Here is a 17,358-nt window from a genome sequence, read left to right as displayed (position 1 = left end):
CGTTAGTACTAAGACAGCTACTAGAAATATAAATGAACTGTAATTTCTCAAGATAATGCATGTGGAAATACTTTATAAACTGATACAAGAATCTAAGTTACTATGATGATTACACTTTATTTTTGATGATTATTTTTTAAGTAGGAATCATACTTACATAACATTTAAGATACTATCATACAATAACTTTTGGGTGGAATTCTTAAAGAGAATGTACTGGTCATTAAGAGTCTCAAATATTCTACGTGGGAACCACTCTTATCGATCATATTAATTAAAAAAAAGCTTTAAAAAAAGAAAAAAGGAATAAAAAAACAAATCAAAAAAAGAAAAAGAAAAAAAGGAATAAAATATAAAAACAGCTTTGATTCATAAGCCTATGATCTGAATGAGGTACAGGGTTTTTAGACATTAAACACAATACTTATTTACAAAAAATATCACATAGTGAACATACACATTCATACACATACACAATATTAGGGAAATGACATAATGCTGTTATACGTAAAATACCTGTTTGTGTGTGCTGGGGAGAGGCATGTGTTGGGGATTTAGGAGGTGAACCTACGTTATGATCCTTTACAGCCTGTTTAAGCATTTCAACGTTGCACTCAAATTCATGTAGCAACTCATTGGCCCATCCATTTTTTGTTTTGGTTGCATCACTAAAATACATCCAATGACTACAACTATCTCCTAAAAAACGAACAACAAGCATTTCACTGAAAAATGCACAATTTTCGTTTATTCTCTCACAGCAATGCTTCTAAAGAGATGTATTCATTATCTCAGAGGATTCTCTAATCTTTCAATAAATTTGCAGCTTCCGCCTACTATAGACATTAATCTTCCTTAAAAAATATGAGTAAAACATTTAATAAAGAGGGAAAGAATGTCAAAAGCAAATAATCTGGTAGAGTTTCTATTTAGAACCCATCTCTGGTAAAACATCACTCAAAGTTTCAATAAGAAGCAGCACTGCTAGTTAACTTTCACTGAATGCTCAACCACCTGGCATACCTCCACTGGACAGGATTCCAGAAAATATATCAAAGGAAAAAGTCTCTTCATCAAAAACTTGCTGTAGGAGTTCCCGTCATTGCTCAGTGGTTAACAAACTGTGGCTGTGGCACAGGTCGGCAGCTGAACTCTAATTTGACCCCTCGCCTGGGACCTTCCATATGCTGCGGGTGCAGCCCTAAAAAGACAAAAAGAAGACCAAAAAAAAAAAGCTTGTAAAGTGAGTAACTGTTGCTATCTACATCATATATAAGATTTTTGGAGGAAAAATTTTAAATTAAGATTATTAGGTTTCTCTGCAGAAATTAAGAAAAATAATATCTACATTAAAAGGACTAGGAAAATGAAATCTACTTTTTATGACAAAAAGTTTTACCTCCCAAATAGGAATGATTTCTATGATACTGATTATTTTCAGAATATGTAAGTAACTTACAAATCAGGAGGACAGACTAAAAGACAAAGCCCTTCAAACAAAACTCTAAAATAGTACAACCTTTAAATTCCTTCGGGTACTGATACAGAAATGACAAACAGGAGTTCCCGATGTGGCTCAGCGGGACAAACTTGACTAGTATCCATGAGGAGTCAGGTTCAATCCCTGACCTTGCTCAGTGGGTTAAGGACTGGGTGCTTCCATGACATGTGGTGTAGGCCGCAGAGGCAGCTCAGATCCCGAGATGCTGTGCAGCTACAGCTCTAATTTGAACCCTAGCTTGGGAACTTGCATATGCCGCAGGTACAGCCCTAAAATGACTAAGGAAAAAAAAAGATAAACATAGGGAGATGAGAATTTGTGAACAGAAAAATTTTATCATTTTTTTAAAGTTCTAGAAAACTCATTATAGTTATTTTTTCTTTGCATGAATTAAAAAATAAAATGCTGAGATGCGTATAAGGTCAAATCATCTAATTTGGCCATAAACATAAATATTTTTGTTTTTATTATTTGGAGGAAAAGTGCCTATCAATGTTTGATTAATAAATAATATTTTTTTTTCTTTTACGGCTGCACCTATGGCATATGGAAGTTCCTAGGCCAAAGACTGAAACCGAGCCACAGCTGAGACCTGTGCCACAGCTGCGGCAACATCGGATTCTTAACCCACTGCAATAGGCTGGGACTGGGCTGGGGACCAAACCCTCACTACCACGGAGACAACATCAGATCTTTAACCTACTGCACCACAGCAGGAACTCCTAAAGAATCTACTAAATTGTATTTATTGATGAAATTTAGAACATACAAAAAAATTTTTTTAAAACTTTCCTGGAATCCTACAACTTAGCTAAAATTATTTATTATTTATGTATGTATGTATGTACTTATTTATTTATTGGCTGCACCCAGGGCATATGGAACTTCCAAGGCCAGGGATTGAATCTGAGCCATACCTCAGATTCCTCATGCCAGAACCTTGACCCACCGTGCAGGGCCAGAGATGGAACCCATACTTCTGCAGAGACAACACCAGATCCTTAACCTGATGCACCACAGCAGGAACTCCCACTATCTTTTTGCTTTACATTCTTTTTTTGATTTTTAATATATATAACTTAAAAATTCAAAACATACTGATTTATAACTTGCTTTTGTCATAATTAAAAAAAATAGCACAAATATGTTCCCTATACTCTAATTTTTTTAAGTTTTAAATCAGTTATTTAGAATATTTCCAATTTCTAACAATTATACTTTTTAATAATCTACATAAATCTAAATATAAGATGCATGAACATTTTCTAGGGTAATTATATTTTCTTTTGCTAAGACACTGCTGGGGGAAAATAGATATCTTGATCTCTTTTCTCCAAAAATTTAAATTAAAAAAAATAATGAAAATAAAATGAAATAAACAGACTACGTAATTTAAAAGCAAGATTTGGAGTTCCCGTCGTGACTCAGTGGTTAACAAATCCGACTAGGAACCTTGAGGTTGCGGGTTCAATCCCTGGCCTGCCATGAGCTGTGGTGTAGGCTGCAGACGCGGCTTGGATCCTGCATTGCTGTGGCTATGGTGTAGGCTGGCGACTACAGCTCCAATTCGGCTCCTAGCCTGGGAACCTCCATATGCCATGGGTGAGGCCCTAGAAAAGACAAAATAAATAAATAAATAAATAAATAAATAAATAAAAGCAAGATTTACGTCTTTTAAAGAAATTGTTATACAAACCTGCTTTGTGATAAGGATAATAATCTATAGTTAGCTGTGTAAAAGACAACTGCATAGCCCCTCCAGTAACACGTCTGTTTGACTCTGGGAAAAGAAAAAGATGAAATACAGATAGAAAGAAGTATTAAGCAAATATCAAATACCTGCAATCCAAACAATGACAACTATCTCCCTGTTATCTAGTTTAATACAATAAGGATTTTTAAGAAGTTCAATTCAATCTAGTATTTATTGAGTCCCTATCATATGCAAGGTACTAAGCTAAAAGATGAGGACACAAGAATATCAGAACTTTTATATTTAGAACCCTAATGGTATGTCAAGCATTGTTTTAAATTTTTTAGGTATGCTTATTCATTTGCTCTTCATGGCAACCCAATGAGATAGATACCATTAGTATTATTCCTATTTTCTAGATAAGAAAATTATATAAATAGGCTATGGTCATACAACCAATTAAGTGTAGAGCTGATTTTGAACCCAGGAAACCTTTTTTTTTTAATTTTTTGTCTTTAGGGCCACACCTGCAGCATATGGAGGTTCCCAGGCTAGGGGTCTAATTGGAGCTGTTGCTGCTGGCCTATGCCAGAGCCACAGCAACGCTAGATCCGAGCCACGTCTGTGACCTACACCACAGGGCATGGCAATGCCAGATCCTTAACCCACTGAGCAAGGCCAGGGATCGAACCCGCAACCTCATGGTTCCTAGTTAGATACGTTTCCACTGAGCCACAACGAGAACTCCGAACCCAGGAAATCTTAACTATTATACTCTATCATGCTGCCTCTTATCAAAGAAGAAACTGAATCTATTAGGTTAGGTGAATTGTCTAAAGGCACATAGTTATATTAAGATTAAAAGTATCCATAACTCTGCTTCTGTTTTGTTACATCTGTTCATTGGTTTTGTTTTTTAGATTCCACATATAAGTGAAATCATACAGTATTTTTCAACAGGTAGTTGCAAGAGGGGTAGAGAGTAAAGGAAGAAGAAAAACAGGTGAGGGAGATTAAGCAGTGAAGTACAAATTTCCAATTGCAAAATAAATGAGTCATGGATAGGAAATACACTGTATGGGGAATATAGTCAATGATTACATAGTATCTATGTATGGCGAAAGATCGTAACTAGGTTTATCCTGGTGATCATCTTGAAATGCACAGAAATAACGAATCACTACGATGTGTAACAGGAACGAACATAAGGCTGTAGGTCAATTAAACTTCAAAAACAAACTCAGAAAAAGAGACTGGATTTATGGTTAAAGGGCTAGGGGAAGGGAGAACGGGATGGAGGCAGCCAAAAACAGAAACTTGCAGTTAAAAAATAAATAAGTACTGGAGTTCCCGTCGTGGCGCAGTGGTTAACGAATCCGACTAGGAACCATGAGGTTGCGGGTTCGGTCCCTGCCCTTGCTCAGTGGGTTAACGATCCGGCATTGCCCTGAGCTGTGGTGTAGGTTGCAGACGCGGCTCGGATCCCGCGTTGCTGTGGCTCTGGCGTAGGCCGGTGGCTACAGCTCCGATTGGACCCCTAGCCTGGGAACCTCCATATGCCGCGGGAGCGGCTCAAGAAATAGCAACAACAACAACAACAAAAAAGACAAAAGCCAAAAAAAATAAAAATAAAAAAAATAAGTACTAGGAATATAATGTACAACATGATAAATATAATACTGCTGTATGTTATCTATGAAAAATGTTAGAAGAGTAAATCCTAAGGGTTCTCAAAGAAAAATATTTTTAAATTTTTCTTTAATTTTCTATTTATATGAGATGATGGATGCTCACTAAACACTGTGATAATCATTTCATGATGTAAGTCAAGTCATTATGCAGTATGCCTTAAATCTGTATACTGGAATTTAGCTTCCTGACCAAATTTAGGGAGGATCTGGAGTGAGGAGACACAAGAAATGCTAAACAGCTATATATAGTTGTGTTTACATGCACATGGATTAGAAAAATGTAGATAAATCACCAGGCTGAAAGCACATTTGAAAATAATTATGAATTGAGTATGGATTAAGATGTAATTTGTGGAAAATTTCAAAATTATAAAAAAGTTAATTTGAAGGCCAGTCTAATTTTTCATTATCCTCTAAGGATGTCTTAAAAACAAAAAAACCCTAATTTTACATTTAGCATTGATAACCAACAATTAATTACATTTCAGTACTATTAATAAAATAAACTTTATACCAATACATAAGGCTTAAAATTATACCTTTCAGAGTTCCTACTGTAGCTCAATGGTAATGAACCCAACTAGTATCCATGAGAATGCAGGTTCGATCCCTGGCCTCACTCAGTGGGTTAAGGATCTGGCATTGCAGCAAGCTGTGGTGTAGGCTGCAGATGCAGCTTGGATCCTGCATTGCTGTGGTGGTGGCATAGGCCTGCAGCTGCAGCTCCAATTCAACCCACAGCCTGGGAACTTCCATATGCTGCACATGTGGCCCTAAAAAGCAAAAAAAAAAAAAAAAAAAAATTACATCTTTCATTTATGTTTCTCAATGAATGATAAAATTATGACCAGTTATCTTAGAGTACAGACTACATATTACACATATGATAAACAATCTGGATGTGTAGTAAATTCTAGAAAAACCAAAAACAGTTTAAATAGCAGCTTTTATTACCTTTTTCTTTAGCATGAATATCATCACATATGTGCAGATCTAGATGAGAAATCACTAAATGATGGGAGGTTTCTTTCACATCAAAGTCACTGAATAGCTTCACAATTGCGTCATTTAGATCAGGAGCATTTGAGGTCTGTGGTGTCTTCACTTGTTGGGTAGCTGGGGCTATGGTAGAGCTCTAAAAGATTCAAAACTGCCTTATCACTCAAGTTGAATATTTGATATTCCACACTCAAGAAAACTTAAATATTTTCAATAATAAATTCATGAAAAATAAGCTAACATATTTTCTTTTGTATCAATAACTCAGTTACTCTAAAAGATCTTCTGAATTATAAAAGAATAAAACTAAAATCTAAAAGCCAGAGAACTATACACAATTTTAATATGAACTCAATATATTTTGCTAAGTATTTGAATAGCTATATTTATATATTATAGCCCTTGTTTAGAAAAATATATATTAAAGGCAGGCTATTTAAATATTATTAGTTCTATATATTAAAACATATATATATGAGCCCTGTAAACATCAGCTATATATACTACATGTCCTGTAGAAATAAATTGTTACTTTGCAAAAGAACTTGTGATATTAGCGCTATAAGTGTTCTCATGCCTCTTAAGAGGTATGATGTTCTCTGAACTTGAATATCTGAAGAAGCCAGAAAGTAGAAGAGATTTATAATAAATTGTGAGTTCAAATTCTTTTCTCTCCAAAGAGAAAAAACATAGAATACTATTGACATATAAAGACATTTGTGGGAGTTCCCGTCATGGCTCAGCAGTTACCAAACCCAACTAGGGTCCATGAGGATTTGGGTTAGATCCTTGGCTATGCTCAGCGGGTTAAGGATCCCACATTGCTGTGAAGCTGTGGTGTAGGCTGCAGATGCGGCTTGGATCCCAAGTTGCTCTGGCTGTGGAGATTGGACCCCTAGCCTGGGAACCTCCTTATGACACGGGTGTGGCTGTAAAAGACAAACAAACAAACAAACAAGACCAAAATAACAATTAAAATTTTTAAAAAGGCGGAGTTCCCATCGTGGCTCAGTGGTTAACGAATCCGACTAGGAACCATGAAGTTTGATCCCTGGCCTTTCTCAGTGGGTTAAGGATCCAGTGCTGCCTTGAGCTGTGGTGTAGGTTGCAGGCACGGCTCGTATCCCGAGTTGCTGTGACTGTGGCGTAGGCCGGCGGCTACAGCTCCAATTCAACCCCTAGCCTGGGAACCTCCATGTGCCACGGAGTGGCCTAGAAAAGGCAAAAAGATTAAATAAATAAATAAAAAAGGCCCATTTGTGAACCTCCAATAGCCTAAAATAATTCTGCATAGCCAGGTATGCTGTGAGATGATCAATATATATGTTAGCCATAGAACTATACATGAAACTTTAGTAACAAACAACAAAGTGAAGATCAGATTTGTTACTGAAAATGTTTTTAAAACTTTCTAAGAATAATTCATTAATAAAAGAATAGTTGTCTACAGAAAATTAATGTACTAAATAGATAACTTGTATGCAAGTTACACATGTCTATCAAGAAATATGATTGGATTTCCGCTGTGGTGCAATGGAATCAGCATCTTGGGAGCACTGGGATGCAGTGCTGTAAAGGAATTTCAAAGGGTACACAGTACATGAAAAGCACTTAATGAAAATGACTGGGGCCCACAGTATCTAAAGAAAAGCAAAGACAAAATATAGTTGTGAAGCCTTAAATTCTAGGTTTATTCTATCTTTATTCAAATAAAACTTTTTTACTAATTAATTGTTAATCTGACCTCCATCAGAAAAATCACTTTGTATTATGTTTCTCCTGGTACTATTTTGAACGAAAACACTCTCCTGCATTTCTTTAATCATGTTTCCTCCTTTTCGTCAAGATAAATGATGATACAAATAAAAACATAAGCTTTGGTTGTGATGATTGTTCCACAAATAAAAAACAAGCATCAATCTCCCTTTTACAAACCCTTTCCTTCATACTGAGGTAAATTTCAGGTATTCTGGATGCTGTCTGTGGGGGGGAAAAAGTGGGCCACTATAAATTCTTCTGACTCATGAGTAATCTTAACTCTTAATTTTCAAGTCTGTAAACCTATCAAATTATAAAGTTGAGCAAAGGAACACTGTTAACTACTTCACTCTCTAATGCACTCTTTTGGTAGCTTAAATAATCAGGACATTCTGTATGATACCTAAAGTAGAGATGTGACAACTACCACCCAAGTAAGAAACCCAATGGTAATGTGAATGGTTGAGTATATCTAGTATAAAATATCACGGGGTGAAAAAAAATACTAATTACAAATACGAACGACATGGAAGAAAACTTATTAGTACATTCTTTCTACAACAATGGAAAAAATGTAGATGCTTAGGCAAAAAATCTGTAAGGAAATACTTCAAAATGCTAACACTGATTTTCTTGCGATGATATCACAGAATTTTGTCCTTGTTTCTAGTTTCCTAATCTGTATCTTCATCTAGCTTCCTAATTTATATCCCATTTATATAAATACATCCACATACTGTTTATATAAGAGCCATGGTAACATCAACATTCTACTGGTCTTTAATTTCAATTACCATTTCTGTTAAGGATATCTTAAGCTACATAAATCCTCACTGCAAACCTTAACAGACCTAGTGATTATGACTTTGATGGTAATATTGTAAAATAGTACCTCCTGATGGAACTTCAAAATAGAACTCATTATTACCTATACTTAGCCTCATCTCTCTTAATCAAAACTGCTTCCTTTTGCATTCACTCTTTTGGCTAATGGAATTAGCAATTATTAAAAAGTTCTCCTCAGCAGGTTAAGAACCTGACTAGTACCCACGAGGATGTGGGTTTGACCCCTGGCCTCGCTCAGTGGGTTAAGGATCTGGCGTTGCCATAAGCTATGATATAAGTCGCAGACATGGCTAGGATCCTGAGTTGCTGAGGCTATGGTGTAGGCCAACAGCTGTAGATCTGATTTGACCCCAGCCCAGGAACTTCCATATACTGCAGGGGCAGCCCTAAAAAAAATAATAAAAATAAAAAAGTTCTCAATTTTCCTCTCCTCTTTATCCTCAACTGGCAAAAGACTCAGATATCTCTCTCAGATTTGGCTTGTTTTTCTTTTTTCAAACCATTACCAGAGGCCCCAGTCCATCCCTCTTCTAGACTGGCAATCTTCCTACTCTTTGGTCCATCCTCTGTAATACCACCATGTCACACCTGACCTTCCTTTCCTACTTAAAACCTTCCTTTCGCTTCCACGTGCCTATAAGGCATCCATCATGTCTAGTCACCACATACTTCTGCTTAAACTCAGGCTACCTGCAATTCTATTCTATGGTCTGGTATTCTGTTCATCAAACTTTAAAAATTATGTTCCTTCAGAGAATTATTAAGATATCTCATTGGATAAACATTAATTATTGGTAGAATGATACAGGGTTCACCATCAATTCTCTGTTTTTATGGCTAAAAGCTTTGGGAAATTTGGTTCACATAAATAGGAAGACTGGAATGAAATGAATTTTGTTTTAGCAATGTGACATGATTCTTCTTTGAACTTCAAGTTATATGCCAGGATTCACAAAGTGGTTTATTATAAAAAATTATTTTTAATAGTCTAGCAGCTGACATTTATCAAATCCTCCTTCAAATGTGTTTAAAGCAAAGTAGTAGAAATCACTTGATTTGTTAGTTTGTCATTAGTCATTCACTTCTAGCAATGGGTAGCAATATTTTAGTATGTCTGTCTTTTTTCTTTTTTTTTTTTCTTTTTTTCTTTTTTTTTCCTCTTTTTAGGCCCGTACCCAAGGCATATGGAAGTTCCCAGGCTAGGGGCTGAATCGGAGCTATAGCTACTGGCCTCATCGCCGCCTCAGCAAAGCAGGATCCAAGCCGTGTCTGCAACCTACGCTACGCCACAGCTCATGCCAACACCAGATTCATAACCCACTGAGTGAGGCCAGGGATCGAACCCACGTCTTCATAGATGCCAGTAGGGTTCCTTACTGCTAAGCCACAACAGAAACTCCCTCTCATTGTCTGTCTTATTTCCCAGAGGACCCAATGTTTTTGAGTCCCCTCCGCCCTGGACAAATCCATCACAGTAAGAATGAGCATGAGTAAGAACAACGTCTTTAATTTGTCAAGTGAGATAAGAGTAATTAAGGAAAGGGAGAAAAAGTCTGACATCTTCACAGAGGAATATTCTCAGGCAGATCAAGTTTAAGAAAGGAATACAATAAAATGGAAGATGTGAAACTCAATTTCCTTAAAACTTGGAAAGGTGTCACATACTCACGAGGCATGTGTACCTCACTCTCAAAAACAATGCTCCCTTAACACCAAACCCCTTATCCTTGGCAGGAAATACCATGCTCATTAACACCATCATACTTTTGCAGATTCTATGTCCTTACCTGGAATACCCTTTCCCTTGCCTGGGAATTTCTACTCATTTTTAAGACTTAACTTCATTATCCTCTTTGTGAAACCTTTCCAAACTCCACAAGCAGGTGATTAAAACTTCTCTGAGCTTCCATAATCCCCTTATCCACATCTTTAATTCTGCAAGCTGCTATTTATGTTGAACTGAAATGATTTTTTTTGTCTTTGATTCTTCATTAACTCTGAGATCCTTGTACCCAATATTTACTACTTAGGGTCAGACAATATTTACTTTTACATTCGCAGCATCTAGCTCTGCAGCTTATGACAAAGCAGGTAGGCAGTAAGTAACGTCAATCTGATAGTCACAGGAAAGTCTAAATTCCCATGTACCAGCCAGATCACCAACAAGCTATATATCTAAAATATAATCACTGTTACCAATGAAATAATTCATAGAAGTATAATTTCATAATATCCTTTAAGTTTTTCTTGGATACATATAAAAAGTCAGTTGTCCTTGTAAAATTATTGAAAGACACTACACTCTGGAATTGCCAACGTCCTTTCTCCGAAAATCTTCATGTTAAATTCTCAAAATTTAGTGCTAGAAAAGATAAGTTTTTCTTTTCAGAAAAAACTAGTAACGCTTCTGATTTTAAGGAGTTCCTGTCTTGGCTTAGCAGAAAGGAAGCTGACTAGTATCCAAGAGGAGGCAGGTGCGATCCCTGGCCTAGCTCATTGGGTTAAGGATCCGGTGTTGCCATGATCTGTGGTATAGGTTGCAGTAGAGGCTTGGATCCTGCGTTGCTATGGCTGTGGTGTAGGCTGGCGGCGACAGCTCTGATTCAACCCCTAGCCTGGGAACCTCTATATACTGCAGGTGCAGTCCTAAAGTAGCAAAAAAAAAAAAGAAAGCGATCATTAAACAGCTTTCCCAATTTCTGTGCTGCCATCAGACAATTCTAATAGTTTTGATTTAGACATCAGCAATTCCCACGGGATTTAGTTTTCTATTTCACTTTTCTATTTTAATATTAATCCTCATATCTGCCCCCTTTGACTATAATTACCCAGGTTTTCCTCTTTTGCACTAACCAAAGTAATTTTTTTAACTTCCTGAGAAGTATTTATAACATTAAAATACTTCTCTGTGATCACTGACTCTAGTGCCAAGTACAGACCTCCAAACAAGATAAGTATTATACAGACAGAAATACATTTAATATAGGTTTTCACATATGTAAAGTTATATAGTAAGATTATAAGAAGATCCTTGGACTTAAGTATTACAATCTATTTCACATAAAGAAAACACCTACACATTCTGATTTTTAAACTATTTACATGCAAAGTGAAGTGTTTCTCCTATTAACATTTAATAGCATACCTGTGTAGGTTCAGGAGCCATACTCTTTCTTTGTTCTGTTGACTTTTCTATTGCTTCACTAAGAGATTTTGCATATTGTACCATAGCCTTCAACTGGGAATCTGTTAAAACCCACAATAAGTCGTCCAATATTAGAACTAACTTTGTTGCGATGACATTGCAGTCCTTTAGCTGTCAGGAAAAAATGATTCATAAAATAAGCCAAAAAATAAAACTTACAATGAATTTATATTTTTTTAATAGTTTAAAGTTTTTCAGTGGCTTAAATATGGATGCTTCTTCATTCACCAAATATTTACTGAGTTCCTATAATATGGAAGGAATACCTCCAAGTACTGGAGATACAGCAGTAAAAAAGACTGACAGATTCCTCCACCTTAACAGGTTCATGTTATACAGAAGCAAATGCTTATATAACTTAATTTTGTATTTACAGCTAATAAATCATATAATAATCATATGCTAATTACAGGTGACCCTTGAAAAATATGGGGGTTAACACCTATAACTTATAGTTGGCTCTCCTTATCCAAGGTTCCCATGCATTTGTGGATATAACCAACCACAAACCATGTTGTACTATAATATTTACTATTGAAAAATATAAATATAAGTGGGCCTGTGCAGTTCAAATCTGTGTTGCTCAAGGATCAGCTATAATTCTAGTAGGAAAAGAGGTAATAAAATTTATTTTAAAAGAGTTCTTGTCGTGGCTCAGTAGGTTAAGAACCTGACATAGTGTCTGTGAGGATGCAGGTTCAGTCCCTGGCCTTACTCAGGTGGGTTAAGGACCCAGCGTTGCCACAAGCTGCAGCGTAGGTCATAGATGCAGCTCAGATCGGGTGTTGCTGTGGCACAGGCCAGCAGCTGTAGCTCTGATGTGGGAACTTTCATGTGCCAGAGGTGCGGCTGTGGAAAAAAAAAAAGAAAAATTAATTAAAAACTAAAATGTAGAGTTCCTGTCGTGGCTCAGTGGTTAACGAATCCGACTAGGAACCATGACGATGCAAGGTCAATCCCTGGCCTTGCTCGGTGGGCTAAGGATCCGGCGTTGCCGTGAGCTGTGGTGTAGGTCACAGACATGGTTCAGATCTGGCATTGCTGTGGCTGTGGTGTAGGCCAGTGGCTACAGCTCCGATTAGACCCTAGCCTGGGAACCTCCATATGCTGCAGGAGCGGCCCTAGAAAAGGCAAAAAGACAGAAAAAAAAAAAAAACCTAAAGTGCAATTTGAACCACATTCCACAGTTTAGAATATTTGTATTAAGTGTCATACTCTGAAAAAAAAATTCTCAACTTAATTTAGTATAATGATTTGTATCTAGTACTAGAAAACATATTGTTGAGATTTTATTGAGCCATCTTTTTAAAAAAGTCATAACTCCCCCTCACTAAATTTCAACATGATCTAAAATGGACTCTCAAATTCTGACAACTTTAAAGAATTCCCACAGTGGCACAGTGGGTCAATGATCCATCTGGCTTATTTCTGAGGCACTGCTGGTTTGATCCCCAGCTCAGAGGGTTAAGGATCCGGCATTGCCACAGCTGTGGCACAGGTTGCAGATGGTGGCTCAGATTCAATCCCTGGTCTGAGAACTTCCCTATGCCATGGGTGCGGTTGAAGAAAAAAAAAAAATCACCAGTCATATCTTAAAAATGTTCTAAAACTAGTAGTTTGGGTTACTAATAATGAAAGCTTTACTGTTTCACTACTGAGCAAGATTCAGTAGGAGACGGGGAAGGGAGGGATGTGCTGGGGTTGTGGGATGGAAATCCTATAAAATTGGATTGTGATGATCATTGTACAACAATAAATGTAATAAATTCATTGAGTAATAAAAAAAGATTCAGTAGGAGAAATAAAATTATAAAGCAGTTAACTTTCAAGAAATATTTGGCAATTGAAGATCTGTTCAATTTATCAAAAAAATCTAAATATTAAATCTAGAAACCCAAAAAATGTTATTATCACATTAGATTTCTTCAAATATTGCTTGAGGCACTGTATTTTTTTTTATTTTATACAGTCAATATGCTAATATCTCACTTAAAAAGATTTTAGGAGTTCCCATCATGGCTTAGCAGAAACAAATCCAAAAAGGAATCCTGAGGTTGCAGGTTCGATTCCTGGCCTCACTCAGTGGGTTAAGGATCCGGCATTGCCGTGAGCCGTGGTATAGGTCGAAGTTGTGGCTTGGATCTGGTGTGGATGTGGCATAGGCCAGCAGGTGTAGCTCCGATTAGACCCTTAGGCTACGAACCTCCATATGCCACAGGTTCGACCCTAAAAAGCAAAAAAAAAATTTTAATTTCCCATCTATTCTAACAGTTATCACATGAATCAAAAAGTAATTCTGTTGACTTACTCTTCTTTTAAGTGTGACTCTGATTTTTGATTGGTTGGTTATTAATCGAACAGGAGCACACATAATTTCAAGATGTGAGCTTTGGGTAGCATCTGCCTCTATTCGAATCATCTGCCAATTTATTTCTTTAAAGGTCAAAACCTAAAGAGAACAGAGAGGTTAGTTTTACTTGAGCAAAACAGAATGAGAAAAAAAGGATTTGTAAAAACAAAAAAGGTATTGCAGAAATGTATCTCTTCACTAATTTTCATATGACATTCTAGGTATATTCAGTATGCTTTAATTTTTTTATATTGTACACTTCCAAATTCAGTAATTTCATAATTACATTCATCATCTGTAAAGCTGTTAATACTTCCTTCTATTTGAAGTACTTTAATTTTAATATAAAGCACAAAGAACATTTGAATCATGTAACCAAGAATTTTAAAAACATACTTTAGTTCTGTAAATTTAAAATCCAATTCTGAATAGCTGAAAAGTTAAAACAGAACTCATTAACTTTATAAGTTGAAGGATTAAAATAAAAACATTAAAATATGCACATTTTATAATTAGATGATTAAAATTAATATGAGAAAAGTATAGTTAAAGGGCGGAAGTAAATCTAGTAGTACATGAATATAGGCAACCATAAAAAATAATTTTTTTTTATATTATACTTTGTTTTTTGGCCATGCCCTTGGCATGCAGAAGTTCGAACCTGTGCCACAGCAGTGACAACACTGGATACTTAATCCACTGAGCCACCTGGGAACTCCAAAAAGTAATTATTTTAATATCCTTTATATTAATCAGTGACTAAAACACTTTTTAAACAAAGAAAGAAAAGAAACACAAGAAATAGCAACAACAACAACAACAAAAAAAGACAAAAGACAAAAAAAAAAAAAGGAGTTCCCGTCGTGGCGCAGTGGTTAACGAATCCGACTAGGAACCATGAGGTTGCGGGTTCGGTCCCTGCCCTTGCTCAGTGGGTTAAGGATCCGGCGTTGCCGTGAGCTGTGGTGTAGGTTGCAGACGCGGCTCAGATCCCGCGTTGCTGTGGCTCTGGCATAGGCCGGTGGCTACAGCTCCGATTCGACCCCTAGCCTGGGAACCTCCACATGCCGCGGGAGCGGCCCAAGAAATAACAACAAAAAAAGACAAAAAAAAAAGAAACAAATCTTTACCTCTCCTCTCTGTGGATCCTGAATACGAGTAAATCTTAAATCTCCATGTTCCCAGTTTGCATTTACACTGTAGATCCGTAGCTGGGAAAGTTCAAAGGATGCATTGAAGGCTTTTGCTCCAATGCGGATGACAATGGAATTTACAGAAACAGTAAGTCCCTCAACTACTTTTTCAGCAAAGCCGTACTCACTGGGAAAACAAAGAAAAACAAAATAATAATGTCCTAAAGCCAAAAAAAATCATTAAAAGTGAAAATGTTTTCTGTTAATATTCTTGCACAAACTGCCCAGTATTATGCATTTTTATTAAAAAAAAAAAACACCAAATTTTTATTACAACAATAACCAAAGCTGGTTACATGTAAATTACAAAAAAAAAATGCCCTTTTCTTCTTTTCCTTTTTTTTTTTTCTTTTTGTTGTTATTGTTGTTTTAGGGCCGCACCCTTGGCATATGGAAGTTCCCAGGGTAGGGGTCTAATCAGCTGCAGGCCTATACCACAGCTGCAGTAATGCCAGATGCAAGCTGTATTTGCAACCTACACCACAGCTCACAGCAAAGTCGGATCTTTAACCCAATGAGCAAGGCCAGGGATTGAACCTGCAACCTCATGGACACTAGTTGGGTTCATTACCCCTGAGCCATGATAGGCACTCCCAAAATGCTCTTCTTAAAATGATAAAAGGTTTTTAAAACTGCAAGTTACTCTGGAGTTCCCATGGTGGCTCAGTGGTTAATGAATCCGACTAGGAAGCATGAGGTTGCAGGTTCAATCCCTGGCCTTGCTCAGTGGGTTAAGGATCTGGCGTTGTAGTGAGCTGGGGTGTAGGTTGCAGATGCAGCTCAGATTCTAGGTTGCTATGGCTGTGGTATAGGCCAGCAGCTACAGCTCTAATTCAACCCCTAGCCTGGGAACCTCCATATGCTGCAGGGGCAGCTCTAAAAAGACAAAAAAAAAAAAAAATTGCCAGTTACTCTCTAAATTATTATAATCACCATCCAAAGTTGTCTATTCTCAAAAACTATTACTACAGACAACTAGCATCAATAAAGTAAATAAGAGGGCTAAATTCCTGACATAAAGAAGGCTTAAAAATCCAACTGGAATATAATCTCATAATTTAGGAATAAGGTCAGAAAAAGCTGACAGCCTCTATTTAATTCAACAAATATTTATTGAGCATCTATTACGTGAACAATGCTAAGACATAAGGAAAACCAAAATAGAGTTGTGGCATTACAGGGCTTGCAAGTTACTAGGGGAGGGAAAAGAAAAAAAAAAAAACCAACGGAAACATGAGATAGTCTGTAATTGTTTTAAAAAAGTAATGAATTATCAGTACACTTGGTAGAGAGAGAAATTGCTAATACCTAAGGAAAAATATATCCAGGAAAGAAACATGAACTTTCCTTGAGGAGGGATAAGAAGGAAGGGAAATCTTAGAATAGGGAAAAGTATGAGCCAAGCAAGAAAGGTCACATTTCAAGTACACTATGACTTGAATATAAACTATCAGTATATTTTGGCAGGAGGATGGTGAAAGTCTGCCAAATTAGCACCTTACTTTAATTATCACCAATATGACCATTATTCCTAAATCCACATTTCTGTCCAGATCTCATTAGAACTACAGACTGTAAAATTCAAATGTCTACCAGATAGCTCCACCTGGTTGCTACTCAGACATTTCAAAGCTAACATGTAAAAAAAAAAATAAGCCCTTCTTCCTTACTAATCATGTGTATCTCTCCTCTATATCTGCTACTACTACGCTTCTTGACTTTTTTTTTTTCCTTCCATTTTTGGCCACCCCATGGCATATGGAGTTCCTGAGCCAGAGATCAGATCCAATCCACAGATGTAGCCTACACTGCAGCTGTAGCAATGCCAGATCCTTTAACCACGGTGTTCGGCCAGCGATGAAACCTGGGTCATGGTACTGCAGAGATGTCACTGACCCCATTGCGCCACAGCAGGAAATCTTTGATTTACTATATTTAAAATTACTTACCTTTTCTATTTATTTATTTATTTTTTTGGTCTTTTTGCTATTTATTGGGCCGCTCCCGCGGCATATGGAGGTTCCCAGGCTAGGGGTCGAATCGGAGCTGTAGCTGCCGGCCCACGCCAGAGCCACAGCAACGCGGGATCCGAGCCGTGTCTGCAACCTACACCACAGCTCAC

At 36.9% G+C, this 17,358-nt stretch overlaps 1 protein-coding gene across 5 annotated transcripts in view; it reads right to left on the bottom strand.

Moving 5' to 3' along the window:
• BLTP3B (bridge-like lipid transfer protein family member 3B) overlaps positions 1 to 17,358 on the bottom strand; it is a 105,611-nt gene that overhangs the window by 45,171 nt on the left and 43,082 nt on the right. For 4 of the 5 annotated variants that reach the window (XR_007135932.1, XM_047788205.1, XM_047788206.1 and 1 more), the window contains 6 exons: positions 15,174 to 15,363; positions 14,002 to 14,142; positions 11,634 to 11,804; positions 5,840 to 6,020; positions 3,198 to 3,281; positions 517 to 699 (listed from right to left, as the gene is read on the bottom strand). Coding sequence is in view for 4 of the 5 variants with exons in the window: in XM_047788205.1 (XP_047644161.1) it covers positions 517 to 699; positions 3,198 to 3,281; positions 5,840 to 6,020; positions 11,634 to 11,804; positions 14,002 to 14,142; positions 15,174 to 15,363 (950 nt within the window). In the remaining variant the exon portion in view is untranslated. The remainder of the gene's footprint in view (positions 1 to 516; positions 700 to 3,197; positions 3,282 to 5,839; positions 6,021 to 11,633; positions 11,805 to 14,001; positions 14,143 to 15,173; positions 15,364 to 17,358) is intronic. The other variant, XM_047788207.1, reaches the window with a different exon arrangement.

This window comes from Phacochoerus africanus, chromosome 7 (assembly GCF_016906955.1).
Source record: "Phacochoerus africanus isolate WHEZ1 chromosome 7, ROS_Pafr_v1, whole genome shotgun sequence".
Classification (NCBI taxonomy): Eukaryota; Metazoa; Chordata; class Mammalia; order Artiodactyla; family Suidae; genus Phacochoerus; species Phacochoerus africanus.
Note: the sequence above shows the minus strand (reverse complement) of the source record. Positions and strands in the feature narration are given on the sequence as shown.